At 36.2% G+C, this 18942-nt stretch overlaps 2 protein-coding genes across 2 annotated transcripts; both read right to left on the bottom strand.

Moving 5' to 3' along the window:
- Positions 1–848: 848 nt before the first annotated feature.
- On the bottom strand, positions 849–5010 carry LOC129904024 (uncharacterized protein At5g43822). Its single transcript, XM_055979553.1, has 7 exons — positions 4925–5010; positions 4699–4849; positions 4392–4510; positions 3614–3793; positions 3000–3056; positions 2315–2382; positions 849–1301 (listed from the first exon to the last, which is right to left on the bottom strand). Exons 2-7 carry the CDS (start codon positions 4828–4830, stop codon positions 1258–1260), a joined length of 600 nt encoding a protein of 199 aa, XP_055835528.1. The 5' UTR covers positions 4831–4849; positions 4925–5010; the 3' UTR covers positions 849–1257.
- An 829-nt stretch (positions 5011–5839) lies between these two features.
- Positions 5840–17843, bottom strand: LOC129902049 (uncharacterized). Its single transcript, XM_055977065.1, has 13 exons — positions 17409–17843; positions 12877–13969; positions 11732–11950; positions 11420–11643; positions 10842–10916; positions 10619–10690; positions 10403–10501; positions 10005–10076; positions 9789–9903; positions 9295–9363; positions 8870–9170; positions 7196–7268; positions 5840–6701 (listed from the first exon to the last, which is right to left on the bottom strand). The coding sequence occupies exons 1-13, from the start codon at positions 17556–17558 to the stop codon at positions 6270–6272; spliced, it is 2994 nt and encodes a 997-aa protein (XP_055833040.1). The 5' UTR covers positions 17559–17843; the 3' UTR covers positions 5840–6269.
- Between the last annotated feature and the right edge of the window lie 1099 nt (positions 17844–18942).

The raw sequence follows: 18942 nt of genomic DNA on the forward strand, positions 1-18942 counted from the left end.
AAGAAAAAAGAGTGTAAATAGACATAAGAGAATATGAGTAATAAACAATGATCTTCTTAAAATCAGTCTGTCTTAAAGTGATCGAAAAAATATGTATTATGATAAATATAAAGAATCCACTCAATCCAAACTGGATCAAATTGATACCTTTTTGGTGTAGATAATTTTATTTTTATGAATAAATATACTCTTTAACTTGATTTCAACTTGTATCTATGTCCTTTAATTTTGGATGTATACAAATAAATATTTTAACTTATATAAAATTGAACAGGTAGATACATACGTCCAATTTGCGTGTATTATGCCTTTCCTTTATTTGTGCTTCTCTCTGTTTTCTCCTATCATTTTCCTAGTGTGAATGCCTTCCCTTTTTTTTCTCGATACATGCACTTTATGTTTTTGTTTTCTTTTCGTTGTCTTCGCATGAACTTCTTCTTCAACCTACAGTATCAATTTTTAGCAACATTTGATAATGACAAACTAATTATAAAATAGCACAAAGTAAATAAATAAAATAAAATAAAAGAGTGTTCACCTCTTATTTCTTTCGATGATATTGCTTAAATGGAACGACACGGATAGTGAAACACACAAACGTATGTGTGTGTGTGTCATTGAATTTGACTTGGGTCTTTGAAAGTTCCCAGTACTTGCAACCCAAAATATGGGATGAAGATCAAGATAAAGATTAGGGAAACATCAATTAGACAAGTATATTTCATATGACGGATTAGTATACTTCTTCAACCTCAAGTATCATAATTTGTGTCATTGGAATTTTCTGTATATCTGTAGGAAAAAAGAAGAATATTGTATTATTGGATTAGGATGTTTAATCACAACTGTGCTACCAACGAAGGACCAATAGAACAAAAAAAACTGTTTATACAAACATATCAATAAATGAAATGAAGATACAATACTCCTAAAGTATTCATTGGAAATCTATCATATTAAGAGTTTCTTCCATTTCCAAGTTCCAACACCTTCCACCGAGAGTGATCAAATAATTCTCTGCTTCATCAAAGCTATGTTGCTCGATTCTCCAAAAATATTGCCGCACTCATATCGAATCTTCTAAAAATACACTAGTTTTGGTGGATCCAACACACACACTTGAAGAGTACGAGCAAAGTAGCACCAAAGTGCAAAGATATTTCCTGCTCTTTAGTCAGAAAGAAGTCTTCCTGAACTTAAAACATATTCCAAGTTCCAAAAGCACTTCATCAGTCCAAGGATCCATGCTAGTAGACATCAAGCCATCTCTTCAGCAAATATGATATCGAAAATTACTTGAACTGCAGAAGAAAACCAATTAGAATATAGAAGTTCGGGTTAAAATAACATGTAAGGTGAGCAGTTAAAACAATATTTTACAAGCTTCTTTTTAGCACAACTGAAACTCAACTCGAGCTAGCAAAACCTTACTGCATAAAGCCTAATTACAGCTACAAGCAAAATTTTAAGAGGCTTCATATGGTTGCTCTTACCTTGTACATTTCCTAGGAGCTTTAACTCACAGGCATTAGAAAGCTTGATGAGATGATTAAACAAAGTTACACACCATCAGTAACTTAAACAATATTACGGTGAGTAACAGCTGCCTTAATACTTAATCGGCAAAGGAAAGAGGAGGAATCACAGAAAACTAAATATCTGAGACTGAAAGTATAAAATTCATAGATTTGATGCAATTCAATATTTATAAATTAGAATCCTTAAGTTAACTCCTGAGCCTTCTAGGTAAACTGTAAACCTAGAGATCAGGTAATCCAGGAGTAAGAGGCAATATATAACCTATTTGTTTCTTCCATAACAAGCTCTCCATGCATTAGCAAGACAACATCCATATCTTTATTTCAGGCCACACCACGAGAATATCTGCCTTCTAATTTTAGGTTGTCCTATACTCATGTCTGATAGAATATTATTGCATCTAATACAAAGTGTTTCTTTCCTTTCTCAAAGAAAGCGAACTTGCAATACCCACACCCAACTTTTGACAAAACCAAAATATATTTTGAATTCTTCTCTTCATAAACTTGCAAAGTTCAAACTGTCATGCTATAACAGTTCGTTCTGACAACATGTTTATTTCAGAGGAAAGAATAACTGCAGCCTTATATTGATGAACTGTCTGATAGACTGTTGGATTCATACTGACACCACTTTTACTGTCATCTTTTTTTTCCCGATGAATAAGATGGATAGTTTTGTTCACAATGGGATCTGCATAGCTTCAAACTCACATCATATGCCACATCAATTAGCAAGTCACTTGAATTCCTTTACTACATTGATTTTTACTCACCTTCCTCTTTGGGAATGTTAGGCTGATCAACCAACAGTTGCCGAAGCGCACCTAAATCATCAGTTGCACTGCAGGATAGTCAAGTTACAATATGTGCATAAATTTTTAGAAAGAGAGAGAGAAACGGAACCTAATGAAAAGACTACAATGAAAACCCTGAATTTCCCTTATAATCAATCTATTAAAAACTAAGAGTGTCTTTTTAAAAGTAGTTCTGCAAATTCTCGACTATTTTGTTCCTTTTCTAGGAAGTATTCATACGAAAAATACTAACATAAAATGATAGCCTAATGAAGGGACGGAAAAATCGTGTGTAGATCAAAGCTTGAGGGCCAATACAACCATAAAACTGTAGGAAATAATTCATGAAATGTTTAGAAATTACTGAGGACTGCATACCATTAGTGCACTGATTCAAATGAAGCAAATTATTATGCTGCATTATTAACTTCTAGTGTTGTTACCTTAATGTGAGGCCTATTTAATAGTTAAATAACACTTGAAATGAAAAATGATATCACCGGATAGGAGCTAGTGTCTTCATTTTCATCAGTTAGGATTATCTGAACATTTTTCTTGGGGAACCACGTAAACTGATAGAGGACAGCTAAATAACATCCTATCCCTCAAGCTCTGCCAGTGAGAATTAGAGAGGAAATAAGTGGCCAAAACTGTCGCATCATACCTGGGTTTTAAAGCAACTGCTGAAATTGCTGATATGACCGATAATTTCAGACGGTACCTGAAAAAATGTACCAAGGGAATCAGTAACACAAGTTCGATGTATATCACAAATACACAAGGATTAGAAATAGTTCCTACAGCAAAGGATAATTATATTGAATTCATTGGAGGTGACGGAGGAGAACGAGAAGAAAGAGATAAACTTGATACCAAACAAGAAATTTCTTCATGTTACCCTGACATAGCAAATAGATCACCCAAATCATTATCATAGTAACAAGAAAAAGCTCCTGTTTGAGAAAGTGAACTTGAGATACTAAGAAGGTGATGGCAGATTGCATGATTATCTAGCATTTTTTTTTTGGATAATTACATGATTATCAAATTCTTAGGAAGAAAGATCAAAGTACAGCTATAATAGAGAAAAGGCAAAGTTAGAGAGGAAAAAAATAAAAAGAGCACAAAAATTACTTGGAAAACAACATGTTCATGCCTAATAAAGGCTCTGCGATGGAATTTGCTTGTACTAAAAGACAACAAATTTTCTCATTTAAGACAAACAAGGCAGGAAAAGAGAAACAGGGAAAATATATATATGTTTTTCGATATGCATACTCTGATTTGTGCATCTCATAAAGAAGTTGTAGCCCATCCAAGCAATCAGCAATGCTTGGTTTTATCCCAACGCGTTGCTGCAGCTGTTTCACATTCTTCTGAACAGATCCCCCTTTTATGAGCTGTCTACCATCACGGACCATCTTATCAAGCGACAATACAACCGAATGAAACTTTTCCCTAGATTTTGAACCAAACATTAAGAGGGGAAGAAAAGAAAAACCTCTTAGTGGATAAGTCAACTTCTAGCTCAAAGAATTTAATGCACAGACAACTGTAGAAGCAACTCAACTACTGCTCTATTACATTACGAAGGAGTAACAAAAAATTCATCCCACAGTCTTAAGAAAGTTATAAATAAGGAAGATGATGCTACTTTTACTAGAATAATCAAATACAAGAAAAAAGAACAAAGAACAAACATAGAAAGGAAAAATGACAATATTTTGAGTTTCAAAACTGACAAAAGAGTGTGTTTGCTGGTAGCTATTTTACTCTAGTTAGAGACTTAGACGACAACATACCCGGTGTAATCCCACAAGTAATTTGGGGAGGGTAAGATGTACACAAACATTACCCCTACCCTTTGTGAGGCAGATAGGGTATTTCCGATAGACCCTCAACTAGAGACTTGTGTATCACTATTTCTAGATATACTACAGTTTAACATAAAAGACCTTTTTTCTTTTTCTTTTTTGATATTAGAATGCGCCCAAAATGGAAAAAGGATTAGTTTGGATTGACATAAACTTAGAACCACAGGAATAGAAAGGCCTACAGAGTTTCATTCATTGAAATCAAAATAGTCTGTAGAGAATTCATTTGTTTAAGCAAGACAGCTTCTTGAATGCCTTCAACACATCTCAGAGCACCATAATTCTTGAAATCCTGAAGAATCTGCATAAAAATGTATTCTTTTATGAGCTATGTCAAAAGTCTGCAGATAGGTCCAAAGGGTTCATCCAAAACTCATTTGACATTGTTTATAGATATTGAACCCCTTTGGCTTCTCCGCATATTTATTTTTTATTCACTTCAGACTCCGCCACAGGCTCGGAATATTGGTAAAAAGGTGGGGAAAGTACCTGTAACCTCTGAATGATGGAAGAAGCATTGGTGAATTGAGATAGTAATCGAGATTGTAGCTCATTCCAATTCTCCATCTCTTCCTTTACTTTCCTGAATCTCTGCTGATACTTTTTAATTATAATTTCCATCTCCAATTTACCCAAACCTCTATCAATAATTAATCAAACAATTAAAAAAAAAATCAACTGAGACAAACATAGAGAGATACAGAGAGGAACATACCACCGGAGTTGGCCGGAGAAAGACACGGAGCGACGGGAGTTGTTGGCACCTGCCGAAGAAGTACTAACTTCGGCTGAAGATAGTACTATATAAATTTATATTTTTTTAAATAATAATTTATATTTAACTTACATTAGACTTTATGAGCATAATCCTAAAATACCCTTAATGTTAACAACATTTACCTTTTAATAATAATAATAGGGGCATTTTAAAGATCATTGCTAACATTACGGATTTTTTCTATTTTTTTTTCTCACATATTTTTATTTTAAACATAGAAGCCGTAAAAAGAAATACAAAGACCCAACATAAAAAAGTCTAAAACATTTTATTTTGAAATTCTGGTGTGTTTTGGTAAAATATGAGTTTCTAATTCCAAAACATGAGTCAAAGTAATATGTAAAAAAATATATATATATTAAATTATTTACCGGTTGCATTTCAAAAAATGTAATTTAGTAGTTACATTCTAAAAATGTGATGATTAAAGCTAACGTATCTTCGTTATCGCATTTTTCATGTATATTACTACGTTTTGCATATTTTGAAATTCTTTACACATTAGTAGATTTTTACTGCAAAATGAACATTCTGATTGGCTTGAGGGAGAGGGGGATCGGCTATTTTAGTGGTACGCAACCATTAGATGAATTTGCAGCTCTATTTAAAAAAACAAAGTCAAGTTGTCATTGAATACAAACAACACACCCAATATCCAACACCTAATATCCAATGTAATCCTACAAATGGATCTAAAGAGGATAAAATATTACGCCTACATTTGTGGGTGGAGAGGCTTTCGATAGAACATGGGCTCAAAAAGAACATTATCGAAGCAGGAATTGACATTGAAATAGCTACTGAAATTATACAGTAGACAATGATTCCAAACACAAAATTCACGACTCTTCATTTGCCGATCAGCAGTAGAAAAAATTTATTGCGAGTGGCAAACCATTTGATACAAAAAGTATATCAAACGACAAAAAACTGTGATACAAACATATTGCAGTTCTCGACAATACATGGCGATAAATGAATTCCAAAACCCAAATCCTTCATCCCCTTTCCCTTTCTCATTTTCCCTCTGTTTCCCTTCTAAGCAGAAAAAACATCGACTATAAAATAACTTGAGCCCGGAAAATATGGACTCTCTGTCATGAAGACCAGACTACCCTGAGATTCTTCAAACATTTGGAAAACCAATATAAGCTGTATCTTATCAAGACAAGATTTTACCTGTCCTTCTAGGCTATACAACACACATGCAAATAGATGGCATGGAAAATACCGAGGAACAATGGCCCAATGGCAATCAAATGTAACAAATCATGGCCACAAGCTAGAACGAACTCCAATGATCAGAACTTTTCTTGGTGTTTTGACTCTCAGATGAGACCTTAAATGGTCCAGTGGATCCAAATGGGTCAGCATCATCAAATGAGTATCCTCGACTATGATCAAAACCACTAGCACTACTTATGGAGTCGAACCTCGTGAGAGTCTCCTTTCGTGGGGAAGATCCATGATCATGTGTACTGAAGGAATCATACCTTGAGAAACTGTCAAAGAAAGGATCTTTCGATCCTACACTATATCTCGGAGAATTACCCGCTCTTGAAAGTGGTGAGCCAGGAACTGAATCCTGAAAGGTAAATGGGCTGTTCTTCTGGTATCTGCTTTCAGCCCCAGGAGACTCTGTCCTTGTTGGACTTGCACCGAAATCAGTAGAGTCAAAGAAATGTTTCTCTCCATGCTTGACATGATCCGGCTCCTGCAGGATATAATTAGTCAATGTACAGGGAGACTGTGCAACAGAGCAAACTAGCATTCCATTATCATCAACAGATGGAGTATCAAAAAGCAAAATCCAACTTGCAATTGAGATCATTATTGGTTGTGTACAAAGGTGAAGCAAGAATTATCTTAATTGGGCAACCAAGATACAAAATGCAACTATCGGAAACTCATAAATAAGCAAATAATAAAGAGAAATGATAGAAAACGTTCCTTATAAAATATGAACTAGGATATATTGTTTTATTAAGAGGATGATGTTATTTCACATAATAGCAGCAATGAAATTATCAATTATATATAGGAATGGTAAAAGGAGGTAGCATTACATTTTGGCTCAGATTACTTATACAGCAGATTAGTTGTTAAGTGGAATAGTCAGCTCTTGCACATATTTGCAAAATGACAAGACATGCAACATCTAATAACATTTGAACAGGACTAAATGTGAGTAAGGGTTTGCCTACTCACCTTAGCATTGAAGCCCCAAACAGAATCCACATCATCATTATTGTCAAACGTACCCCAGCCAGGTTCATCAAATCTGTTAACCAAATGAAAGGGAAGAAGAAAAGGACATGAATAAGAATGATGCAAAGCTAGATATAGACCTCTGGCACAAGTACAGAGACGGCATGCCCGACAAGATCAAGGACACAGAGAAAGACTTAATAGTTTGTGGGACATGACTCAATGAGGGCATTGAAGAAACATGTTTGTGCTAGTAGGCAACTTCACCATTTTAATATACACCAATCCAATCAAAGAGCCAAAATTCGTGTATAAAATGCCAGTACAAACAAATGATTGTTTATCCCCCACCCACCTACTAAAGTTTCTCCTTGGTACTTACCTTAAAGGAAAATATTCTCCAATCATCTGTCTAGTGCAAAAGCTTGAGCATTTTTCTACCTTTTTTAAATGAGACAAGGAAAAACATGCATTCAAGAGATATATGGGTTTCTCTGTAACATACTTGAGCATTTTCCTACCTTAAGTCATGATTTTCTTTTTCCCCTTCCCGTGATCAATTTAGAAATTTCTTCAGAAGTCAAACTACTTGCACATACTTCCCCTTAGATTTATGCTGATCATACTTGCTACTTTGAGATTTTCTTACCAAAAGAAGCAATATCTAGTTTAAACTTAAGAGGCCCTTTTTGCTTATAAAACTAACTGAATTGCCATTCAAAACCAATATTTTTAGCCAAACAACTTCATACAAAAATACTCAGCTACCCAACGCACATTCTCCAGCACACCCTTTCACATCAACACTCTCCAACATCTCTTGCATCTTAGTCTTTAAACTAACTCTGGAGGCAAAAGTTCAATTAAGCAAAAGAAGTTTCACCAGTGGATTAGTACAACAAAACTATGGGTACAAAGTCCTAGTCGTCCAGAAAAATTGTACTCACTCTGACAATCCCCTTTAATTGGCATAACCGTATAGCAACTACTCCACTATCTCGCTGCTATCTTGCTCTGGTTACCAACTCAAAATACTTACCATGAAGGATTTGAGGTCAAGATGAGATGTTTCAGCCAGGAAAGAATAAAATGAGTTTCTTCTCTCTTTTTCCTTTGGAATAAGAAAGGCAAGGGAGCAGGGGATGGGTGGGGAAAGGGAACAAGAAAGGGACTTTGATGATGCAAGGATGAGAGAAGCATGGGATGCTTTTGTTCTTTTACTGTGGGTGGCAAGCCTCACTGTTTTGGAGAACTTCATTTTGTGCTGAATTAGTAAATATTATAGAGATAAAATAAGGAGCTTTATGTAAATTCAAACCAGAATGCAGTGAGACTGCAAAGCATAAATCTTGATGGAGGTATGATTAATTAACAGTACATTTCATCTTTACTATTCAGAACATAAAATGCCATATTCTGTTATTAATTTATTTACAAACTAATGAGACAGACGCAAGACATGCTAAGGCTTCATGCAGACACTAGTGAACAGTGGTCAAAGACACTGGCCAAAACGATTCAGACAGAGTGAAACATGCATCAAGCATGTCCTCGTAGATTTAAACGGACGTTGTGCATCAAAGTTCTGAAAGCTTCATAAACTATGAAAATATGGAACTAGTAGAAATGGAGAAATACAGATGGAAAATATTGCACGTAATAGCCAAATTATACCTATCAATTTCAGATTCCGTTTTAAAGCTCTTGCCGAAATGGTTATCAGAGTATTCACCAGATGGACTATCGAATGCTGTTCGTTCTCGTGGACTTCCCGCTGGACTTTTTGACTCCTCGTCACTATGCATATACATCAAATCAGTCTCAACAGTACTATTATTTCCTTTAGCAGAATGGTTTTCTGACTTGGCATCAGCATTTGACATAGAATCAGGGGATTCGCGATGAGTCGGAGAACTTTCATTCTGAATAGATGTGGATTGGGAATTTGCAGGCAAAGCTACATCAAAAGAAAATCCTGCAGAAAGTGACATAAGGATGCACATACGTCAAACATTATGCAACTTATTCAAAGATGGTGTCAGAAAGACAACTGATGAAGAACAGGAAAAGAGGGAGGGAATATATTCAAGAAAGCAAACCTTCATCTTCGAATTTATCCCAATCTTCATCCCAAACAGCTGATATCTCCGGAATTCCAGGTTGCCAGCCTTGAGAAGATCGTTCCAGACCAAAAGAGTTAGATGGAAAATATAATAAACAAATGTAGTGCAACAAATTGAAAAGTTATCAGCTATCTTCGAGTTTTCAAAAAAAAAATCTTAATAAACAACATCAACACAATAAATTCAAAACCCATTGAAAAATATTCAATTGAATCAATTTTCGATAATAACTGCAAGAATTGAGGAAGAATGAGTTCCAATTGTATTATCTGAGTAGCAAACACAGAAAACATAGGACCTCAAGAACTGAAATGACATTCTGCACATATGCAGATGAAATTGGTAGGGTTGACTTCTTACCCAGGGTAGGATGTTCAGAATTCAAAAGAGACTCGGTAGGAGCAGGAAAAACATAACAAAAGGAGAACAAACTGTCAAGACATAGAAAAACAATGGGAATAACAACCTACCAGGGGGGAGTTCAATTAACGCAGTTGACTTCATATTAAGCTCGTGTTTCTTGCAACGATCCACCAAGGCCTTCAGTAGCTCCTCAAGATCATGTTGTATGCGATCAGCACGGACCTAGACAACCAAGGCCAAAACATAGCATAAGTTCCTATGGAAACACACACTTCCCAATAGTTTACCTGAGTAACCAAATCAATTAGGTCTGTTATCTTCACCTGAAGAATACCATCAGTGCTGCCACCTTGTTCCATTTTAGTGATTGCCTGTTGCAACTCCAGCTTCCTCTCCTGAATAAGGGAAATTTTTTTTCCTTTTATCTCAAAGAAATTGAAACTTATATGCACCAACAAGTCAACAAGCACTAAATACTAGGAAAAGAATAAAACAAATAACAACCTAGAAAATGCTATAAACAAGCCAGCTAAACAATTAAAGCATTGGAACACTAGAAGAAGCCAGGAAGGCATTTCATCATAGAGATGCAGGGAGGGAATGGTATATTCTTATGTGTATAGCATCTTGCAGCAGTAAACTCAAATCTTTCGATATGTGAAAGAGCTGGGATATATAACTATAATATACATTTGAAAGAATATATGGAGAAAAATGTTACTTGAGTATCACGAAATGATGCCTCTTCAATTGTGAGTTTAGAAGCAATTTCTGCAACTTGCTTGTACTTCTCTTCATATTTTTTGGCAAGCAGCTCAGCCTAAAATAACTCATCAATTGACAAAGTGCAAAAGAAGGGAGAAATTAAAACCTCACAAATTATGAACTTCAAAGAGAGAGAGAGAGAGAGAGAGAGATCAATGGGCTGAAAGAATACCTCACGTTTATCAGCCAATGCCCTTTCAGTGATTTCATTAAGTCGATTATCACACCTACTTTTGTACAAAACCTGGAGGAAAGCCCAATGAATAAAGAAAATGGATGAGATGGCGAAAAATGTAGAGATAAATATAACATAAAGAGCAGGTGATAGTTGAGAAAAACAACTGGAAACAATAGAAATGTGACAATGCTGTGCATTGAAGGCAGTAACTACTCACAAGATCCTGCATTTTTGTGCGGTAGAATTCAAGCTTCTCCTTGGAATCCAGAAGCATCTTGTCCTTGCTTTCACCCTTATCAAACAAAGGAATTAGGTTTACTAACAATATCATGAAGTAGATAGAGTGCTAGAATTCATCACACATACAGCTTCTAACCTGAATATGTCCGCATACTAGATTTCTTTGTAGCTAATTAGATGACTAGCCTAAGTTCGTAACATTCTAATCAATTGAATCTTGAAAAAGTATCAGATGGTATGGCACTGAGACAGCCTGACAGTAGTTGTTAGACACATTAAGTTTCTGGACAGGGGGCAGCTAGGAGAGACTGCACCATTGTCAATAGTTTGACTTCATTTTCTTGAGGAATCATTATCCACGTTAAGCTGCACACAATCACTACCTGCCTGAATTTACTCCAGGAGAGTCTTGAGGTTAACGATCCCTCCAGGGTGCGGGGCAATTGTAATCAAAATATTTCTTTTACTCAGTAGGTGCACTCAAGATTTCTGTAACTCAATTACAAGAAAAACCACAGAGGAGACAAATTACCTAGAATATAAAGGAAATAATACCTTATTGTCTCCTGCTGCTGTCTCTTCTCCCTTTGACTCCGACATATTCTGCTCCCCATTACTTAGTTGGTCCATATGAGAATTATTCATTGATGTTGCTCTAGCATTTTGCTGATTAAATTGCATCGATCGGTCAGACTGAGGTAATGCCCCCTGCATTGGAGGTCTTAATCCAGGATGTGCAACTGGCTGTGCACCAGGCAACCCTTGTGGAGGTCTTACACCTAAGCATAACCAGAATGATGAAACAATTTCAGTATACCTACAAAGTGGTCGAAACTTAAAACAGCTAAAATGCGGTTTAGGTAGTACCGGAAGCAGGGCCCCAGCCAGTGCTTCCATAAGAAGCAGTGGGCGGACCTGCCAGGGCCAGCAGAGTCTCATCAAGCATAACGCTATTCGGCAGTGTAGATGGAAGAGAGCGGCCTTCCCTATATCGTTCCATCAAATACAGAGATACACAGAACTCCCTCAAAGAGAGCATGCTGTCATTATCTTGATCAGCCAAGTCCCACACCTGCTTCAAGACCTCTGACAGAAACCACGAATGATATTACTGAACATTATGAATGTAAAACAAACTCCAAATGACACTAAATAAGACAATTAGGTACATGTTTTGAGGCTTGGCATGCTTTTTTAGGGGGAGTATGGAGTACTAATGTACAAATCTTGAAAAAGATTATGTGGCCAAATGCGAAAATAGTAAGTTATTTTTTAGCTTGGTCAGGATTCAAAGTCCAAAAACTTGAAGTTAAAGAATATTCAAAAAAACAAAATAGACTCTGTATCAAAATGACATGTATAATTTGGAAAAATAATCCAACAGTTCTGAGATACCAAAATAAAACATCTCTGATAGCTCTCCAACAAATTGTGGCAGCGATTCCAACTTAGAGCATATGAATCAAGAATAAGGATGTTCACATTTGTATTGTGCCTCAGATAAAACATGATTGAGGTAGTAAAAAAGAATTATTGAACACAAAAAAGAATCTCTGAACCTCAAATTTGCACGTATTAGTTTAAAAAGGGACTTCTCTCAGGTTTTAAGCTTGTCCAAGCGAGAAAAGGAAAATAACTCTTTCAAACTTCGACAAGTTTATTTTTTTGATATTGCTAAACACCATCCCTTCGACCCTACTTCCCAAAAGCCCAACAATGGCCCTTTCCCACTTTGCTCCGTGTGTGAGGGGGCCACCTTTACAAACACAGTTCTATAACATACAAAATATGGTAGACTATAATAGAATTTAAAAGATGAAATCCAGTGAGTAAATCGGATTCTCATCTAAATGCCAGACTGAACTCGTTATTCGAGCTATGTCATGGAGTAAGGTTCGTTGAAAGTGCATAACTAAAAAGAAAAAAGGATAAAGGAAATAAATAATTCTGATGATAGCAAGCTTGTCACTCAAGAAAATAGATACTAAAGGCTGCAAAATACGTTAATTTACCTCTTGGTAGTCTCCAGTTCAAGAATAAATCTCGTGCTTGTTGACCGGAGATTTTTCCATCTCTATCTGAATCCACCTCCATAAACACTTTTGCATACTTCTGAACTCCTGCTCTTGTCATTTTTGGCCAAGGAACTTGTGACTGCTCAGAAGTAGGAGGGACAGACCCCGCTGGAGTTCCAGATGATGACACTGGCAAAATATTCTGACCAGAAACCTGTTGATTAGGTTTAGGCACGGATGGGGTAACTTGCTGCTGATTCCCAGGAGATTGCCTTGTAAGAGTATTAAATGCAGCAAAGGGGTCAGGCTTGGGTGAAGCTTGAGACTCGATGGTTACTGAAGCCATAGCTGAAGAAGTTGGTGCACTCATCAGAGAAAAGTTTGGAGTAGACGAAGACTTCTTTGGTACAGATTGGCTTGCGGAGAAGGTTTCACCTCCAAAAATTGAGTCCGACGCCAAACCATTTCCAGAACTACCAGAAGCTTTTGTATTAGCTTCTGTCATGGAAGGTAGTGAAAGAGATCCCTGAAGAGTTTGCGTAACTGGAGGGACCAAAGGGCTCATTCCTCTATTAGGAGGCTGCATAATAGGTCCAGTGGATATTGCTGCTTGTCTGCTCCCGAGATAGTCATTTGAACTGTTCGAGTTTGGAAGACCAGGACCAGTAAAACTACCACCCCTGGGGAAATTCATACCAGCAACAAATTGCTGGGGACGTGATACTGTAGCTGCAGTAGGAATAGGTGGCCTCACTGAGTGGCCAGCTTGAGAAGTTAGATATTGCTGGTTCATACCTGTCGCATGAGGTAGCTGTCCTCTGATGCCAAGATTTTGAGTAGCTGTTGGTACACCAGCACCCATCTGCTGTGCAGATGCAGCACCAACTGAATTTAACTGGGGGGAAGCAATCGTTGCAAGGTTAATCTGTGGAGCAGGGATTTTAGCAGAAGCAGGACCATATAAAGCTGCCTTCACAATATCTGGTGTTAATTCTCGTTTACTCTGTGCCACAGTTACAAGTTTAAGAGCATTATAAAACTCCGGACGGCTAAGATACCCAGTACGGCTCTGGTCAGCATGTGTCCATATCTGCAATCGAAGATACACAATGTGCATGCACAGTTGAAGAAATCATATTTACCTCGGAAGAGTCAAAAAATTGTAGATATTTAAAGGAAACTAACCATCACTAGCTTATCTTAGTGGAATTTACAGAACAGAAAGACACATGAGAAAAGCCTAATTAAAAGAGAGAAGTGGAAACATATTAACTTAACGTTATGTAGAAATACAAAGATAGCAAAATAAGACTTCCAGTCCTCCTGCAAGTATGTCATAGAAACAAATCTGCATATTCAAAGCACAAAAGAAGTTTTTCTCTAATGCCTAGTAAGAACTTCTTGTCTAGAATATCCTACCATTCCAAACACACCAGCTGCAGAAAATATTACCATTATACAGTAATTGAACGCCTGGCAAACGGTTAACAAACAAAAAAAGAGTCAACCAACACAGGCAAAAAGCTGGAGTGATTTATCATGAATGCCAACCAATTTCTGCAACAAGTCTTTTCCAGAAGGACAGTTTGATATCGTATATCAAATAAGTCCAACATGATAAAGCAACTAATGAACATCTAAGGACATTCCAATGGTAGCCAGTCAGCAGTTTGACTTTTATAATGACCTAAATGACTAACTTTGATAAAAGATGTCTCTTAAAACAAAAGAAACAGATGATGCATAAGAACCTATACCATAAGCATACATACCCATCAAAAATCCTATGACATAAGACAGAAGATGAGAAACACACACTTCAAAATAAAGAAAGCTAATGAATTAAGTCGCAAGTACAAAAGTCTGAAACTGCAAACTTAGCTTGGAAGCGAAATCAAAAAGGATCAGTCGATCAGAGGTATGTAATAAATAAAAGAGTATCTCAGAACCAAGGATCATCCTGCAAAGGAAATAAACAGCTGCTACACTTTTTGAAGAGGCGACGAGGTCGCTGAACTTGCTTTCAGTGCCTTGTCATGGAAACCTACATCACTGACTTCGAATGCTAGAAAAAATAAAAGAACCATCCAACTCAACCACAACAACATACCCAGTGGAATCCCACAAAGTGGGGTTTGGAAAAGAACCATCCAACTCAAAATGGCTAAATATCAACTTGCAATCACAAGATAAATCTTCATCCAATGCGTATAAAAAGCAACCCCGGAACGTCTTACAAGTTATTTGATCAACCGCAATGTGTCAATTGTCGAAATGCTTCTCTTTTTAGATAATAGTGGTGTCACGGACAACATTTCAACTATTCCACTAGTATCTACTTCCTCCCACTAGCATAGGTACCAGGTTGTGAAAACCCTCTATTCATGCCAATCAATCACTCTTCAAATGAAACACAAAATCATATGAAATTGCTACTCCCCAAGTTAGAGTTCTTAAGACCTACTTTTTGAACCTGGATTTTCTAGTGTTTGTAAATCATGTGGGTTTTAACAATCATTCATCAGTTCACTATGTCCCTGTATACAACCAAAGAGATGTATAAGTAACCAAGAGCTGTGATGGAAGGGGTAACCATTAGTATCTGAAAATTGCTTCAATTATTCCTATTCTACTTCTGCTTCTTCCATTTTAGACCTCTATCTTCATTCTTCTTACCTTCAACAACAACATACCCAGTGAAATCCCACAAGTGGGGTCAGGAGAGGGTAGAGTGTATGCAAACCTTACCATTACCTTGTGGAGGTAGAGAGATTGTTTTCGAAAGACTCTCAGCTCAAGAGCAGCAAATTCAAGTACAAAAAAAGAAGAAAACGATGTAGAAAACATAGCAACTAACAAAGAAAAAATGGAAAGCCTACAAGAAAGGAACAAAAACAATACAATAGTGTGATAACCGAAACACATTAAACAACAAACGACGATAGATAATATAAGCAAGCATAATACGGCTAGTACAACGACAACACCAACAAGCTTACACCCTCAAAAAGCAACAAAATCCCTCTACTACCTATTAACCTTTTACCCTAGTACGCGACTTCTATACCCTCCTATCTAATGTCATATCCTCGGTAAGCTGAAGATAGTGTCATGTCCTACCTAAGAACCTCTCTCCAATACTTCTTCGGCCTACCTTTGCCTTTTTTCAGCCCCTCTATATTCAACCTCTTGCACTTCCTTACAGGGGCATCCTCACATCTCCTCTGCACATGCCCAAACCATCTAAGTCTCTCTTCCCTCATCTTGTCCATCATGGAGGTCACTCCCACTTTGTCCCGGATATCCACATTCTTGATCCGATCGCTCCTAGTATACCCACACATCCATCTCAACATTCTCATTTCTGCCACTCGCATTTTCTGAACATGAGAGTTCTTGACTGGCCAATATTCCGCCCCATAGAACAAAGCCGATCTAACCACCACTCTATAGAACTTACCTTTAAGCTTTGGTGGTATCTTCTTATCACACAAGACGTCGGATGCAAGCCTCCACTTCATCCATACCACACCAATACGATGTGTGACATCATCGTCAATCTATCCATTTCCTCATTCTTCTTACCGTCAATAACTAATATCTTGAAACCCCTTAAGGCACTACAGGTGATTGGAGATCAGAGTTTATCTTATCTTTTTTTTTTCCTTAAGCAAAAGTATTAAGTAAAATTTTCTTTCATAAACATGGCCAAACTAGCCATGTACAAAGGGTATACCACAAAGTAAAGAATCTACAAAACATGATTCTCTACAAAATCCATCCAGTCATACAGTATGACTGGAAACTCGTCATGTCAATCTGTATCTAATAGTTGCACCAAAACTTCACTCCAGGTCAAACTCACTTGCATTTACAATTCCCAAATTCCATTTTTATGGGAGTTAAGGCCCTTTCTCGACCTTATTGAGTCTCTGTTCACACCGAAAGAAAATGGGGGATCGGAGACTACTCCTCAACCGAGAGAAACTAGACTCTACTCCTTCAAACGCTCTAATGTTTCACCCTCCGAACAACCCACATTAAAGCAAGTGGAACCACATTCCAAGCCCTTTGTCTTCTCCTTCTTCTCCTGCTCTTCCAGTTGAACATCAACTCTTTCACAGTATTTGGCATTGCCCAAGGGTACTAAGGTGATTCTTCATGGTAATCCCTCTCTTATCATGTCAACTAAAAATCCATTCAACGGCGTTATTCTTCATTTTAGTTTGTGCATTGTTTTACAATCTAAATGCAGTCAGTTTGGTCTGTACTAAGGTGAATCACTAAATCCCTTCTAATTCATGCTACAACTGTTCTTCAACATTACCAAGTAGATTGAGCTTCTGACACTTAATTGATTCAATTATGTTCCTTGAGTTCACGTACATTCCTCTGACAAATGATTGAACTGTTTTTCGCCCTTCGAGATCAATACAACACAAAGTTCAACCATGAACACAACTAGAAACATTAAAACAGCAACAAAAAGTGCATACTCAAGTAAAAAAAAAGGGAGAAATTTAAGGTACCTGAGCTAGAACAGGTTGAGGCAAGTTAGATCCTTTCAAAAAACCAACCGCTTCAACACCACTAATTCTTCCATCTTGATCCAAATCCGCTCTACGAAAGTAAACTTCAAATTGCTCCATATTTGGTCCTCCTTGACTTGCCACCGCCATTTGCTTCAATTCAATAACTCACCAAATTCACAGATCAATACATTAAACCTCAAAATATCAAACAAAACTCCGAATTCAACACCAAATTTTAAAAAAAAAATCCACCGGCGATAGTGTTTTTGGTATCAATTATGATTAAATCCTGCAGAAATGAAGCTAAGTATGCACAAATTGTGAAAATTATGAAGAATTTAGGAGATCTGAAGAGTGAAAAAACATAAAATCGGGTCTGATTTACTATGCTAGGTTTTACCCGATCTAGAATTCCAGATTAGGAATTGAAGCATAATAGTAATACTTTTCATTTTGCTCTATGGACTCCCTTGTTAATCAAAACATTACAATTCCACCCCCATATTTTATTTTATTTTGTTTTCATTTATTTAATAGGAAATTATCTTAATGACTAATAATTAGAACTATGTGCATTGGTTGTGTAATTGATAGATTTATTTGGCATGTCCTTATATATAATGTAATTATTCACGTGTTATCGTTTTTTATTATTTTTCAAATTAATAAGAAAAAAAATTATACTATAAAAGTGAAATTATATTCGAATAAACGTGTTGATCACGATAATAGACATGTAAATAAAAGAGAGTTATCAACTTTTTTTTGTTTCAAAGTGAATTAGGTAAAGTTTGATGGTAAACGTAGAAGAGAGGAAGAGAAATCAGTTGAAGAAGTGCAATCGATGATTTAATTCAAATTGTCAATACTATTGTACTTACAAGGTCGTAATATTCTCATGCATGCATATCAAAAAAGAAAAAAGGTATACACTTCCTGATATTTTTTTACTAGAGTTGTACAAGGTAAACAGATAAATCGCACAAAATCGATAAACCAAAATAAATTGGAAAAAAAATCGACTAATAGTTTGGTTTGACTTTATTTGGTGTTTGGAAAAAAAACGCCCATTATGGGTTGGTTTGGTTTTAACTAAAAAAAGTCAAACCGAACCCAAACTGACCCGATTATAGATATACTACTTTAAAATTATGTTATACATAAAAATATTTATTAAAATATAATTTATAAATATTTTTTTAAAAAAAATCATAATTTTTGTTTTCTTTCTTACATTTAGATTTGGACTTGAGAAGCTCATCTAAATAATATACAAAAAAAAAGTCAATCTTATAAAGTTATATTATAAAGTTAAAACTTCAAACAGTGTTCTGCCTCCATCTTATATGTTGATATTTTTTACTAGAACTCTTTTTAAAAAGCACTACTCTGTGTTTTTTATTAGATACTATGAAAAATTCGAGAAATCCAAAAAACTCGAAAAAACTCGAAAAACCCGAGAAAAATTGATATCGAAAAACCCGACTTTTATTGGTTTGGTTTGGTTTATAGATTTAATAACCCGACACAA

Source organism: Solanum dulcamara, chromosome 9 (genome assembly GCF_947179165.1).
Source record: "Solanum dulcamara chromosome 9, daSolDulc1.2, whole genome shotgun sequence".
In the NCBI taxonomy this organism is placed as follows: Eukaryota; Viridiplantae; Streptophyta; class Magnoliopsida; order Solanales; family Solanaceae; genus Solanum; species Solanum dulcamara.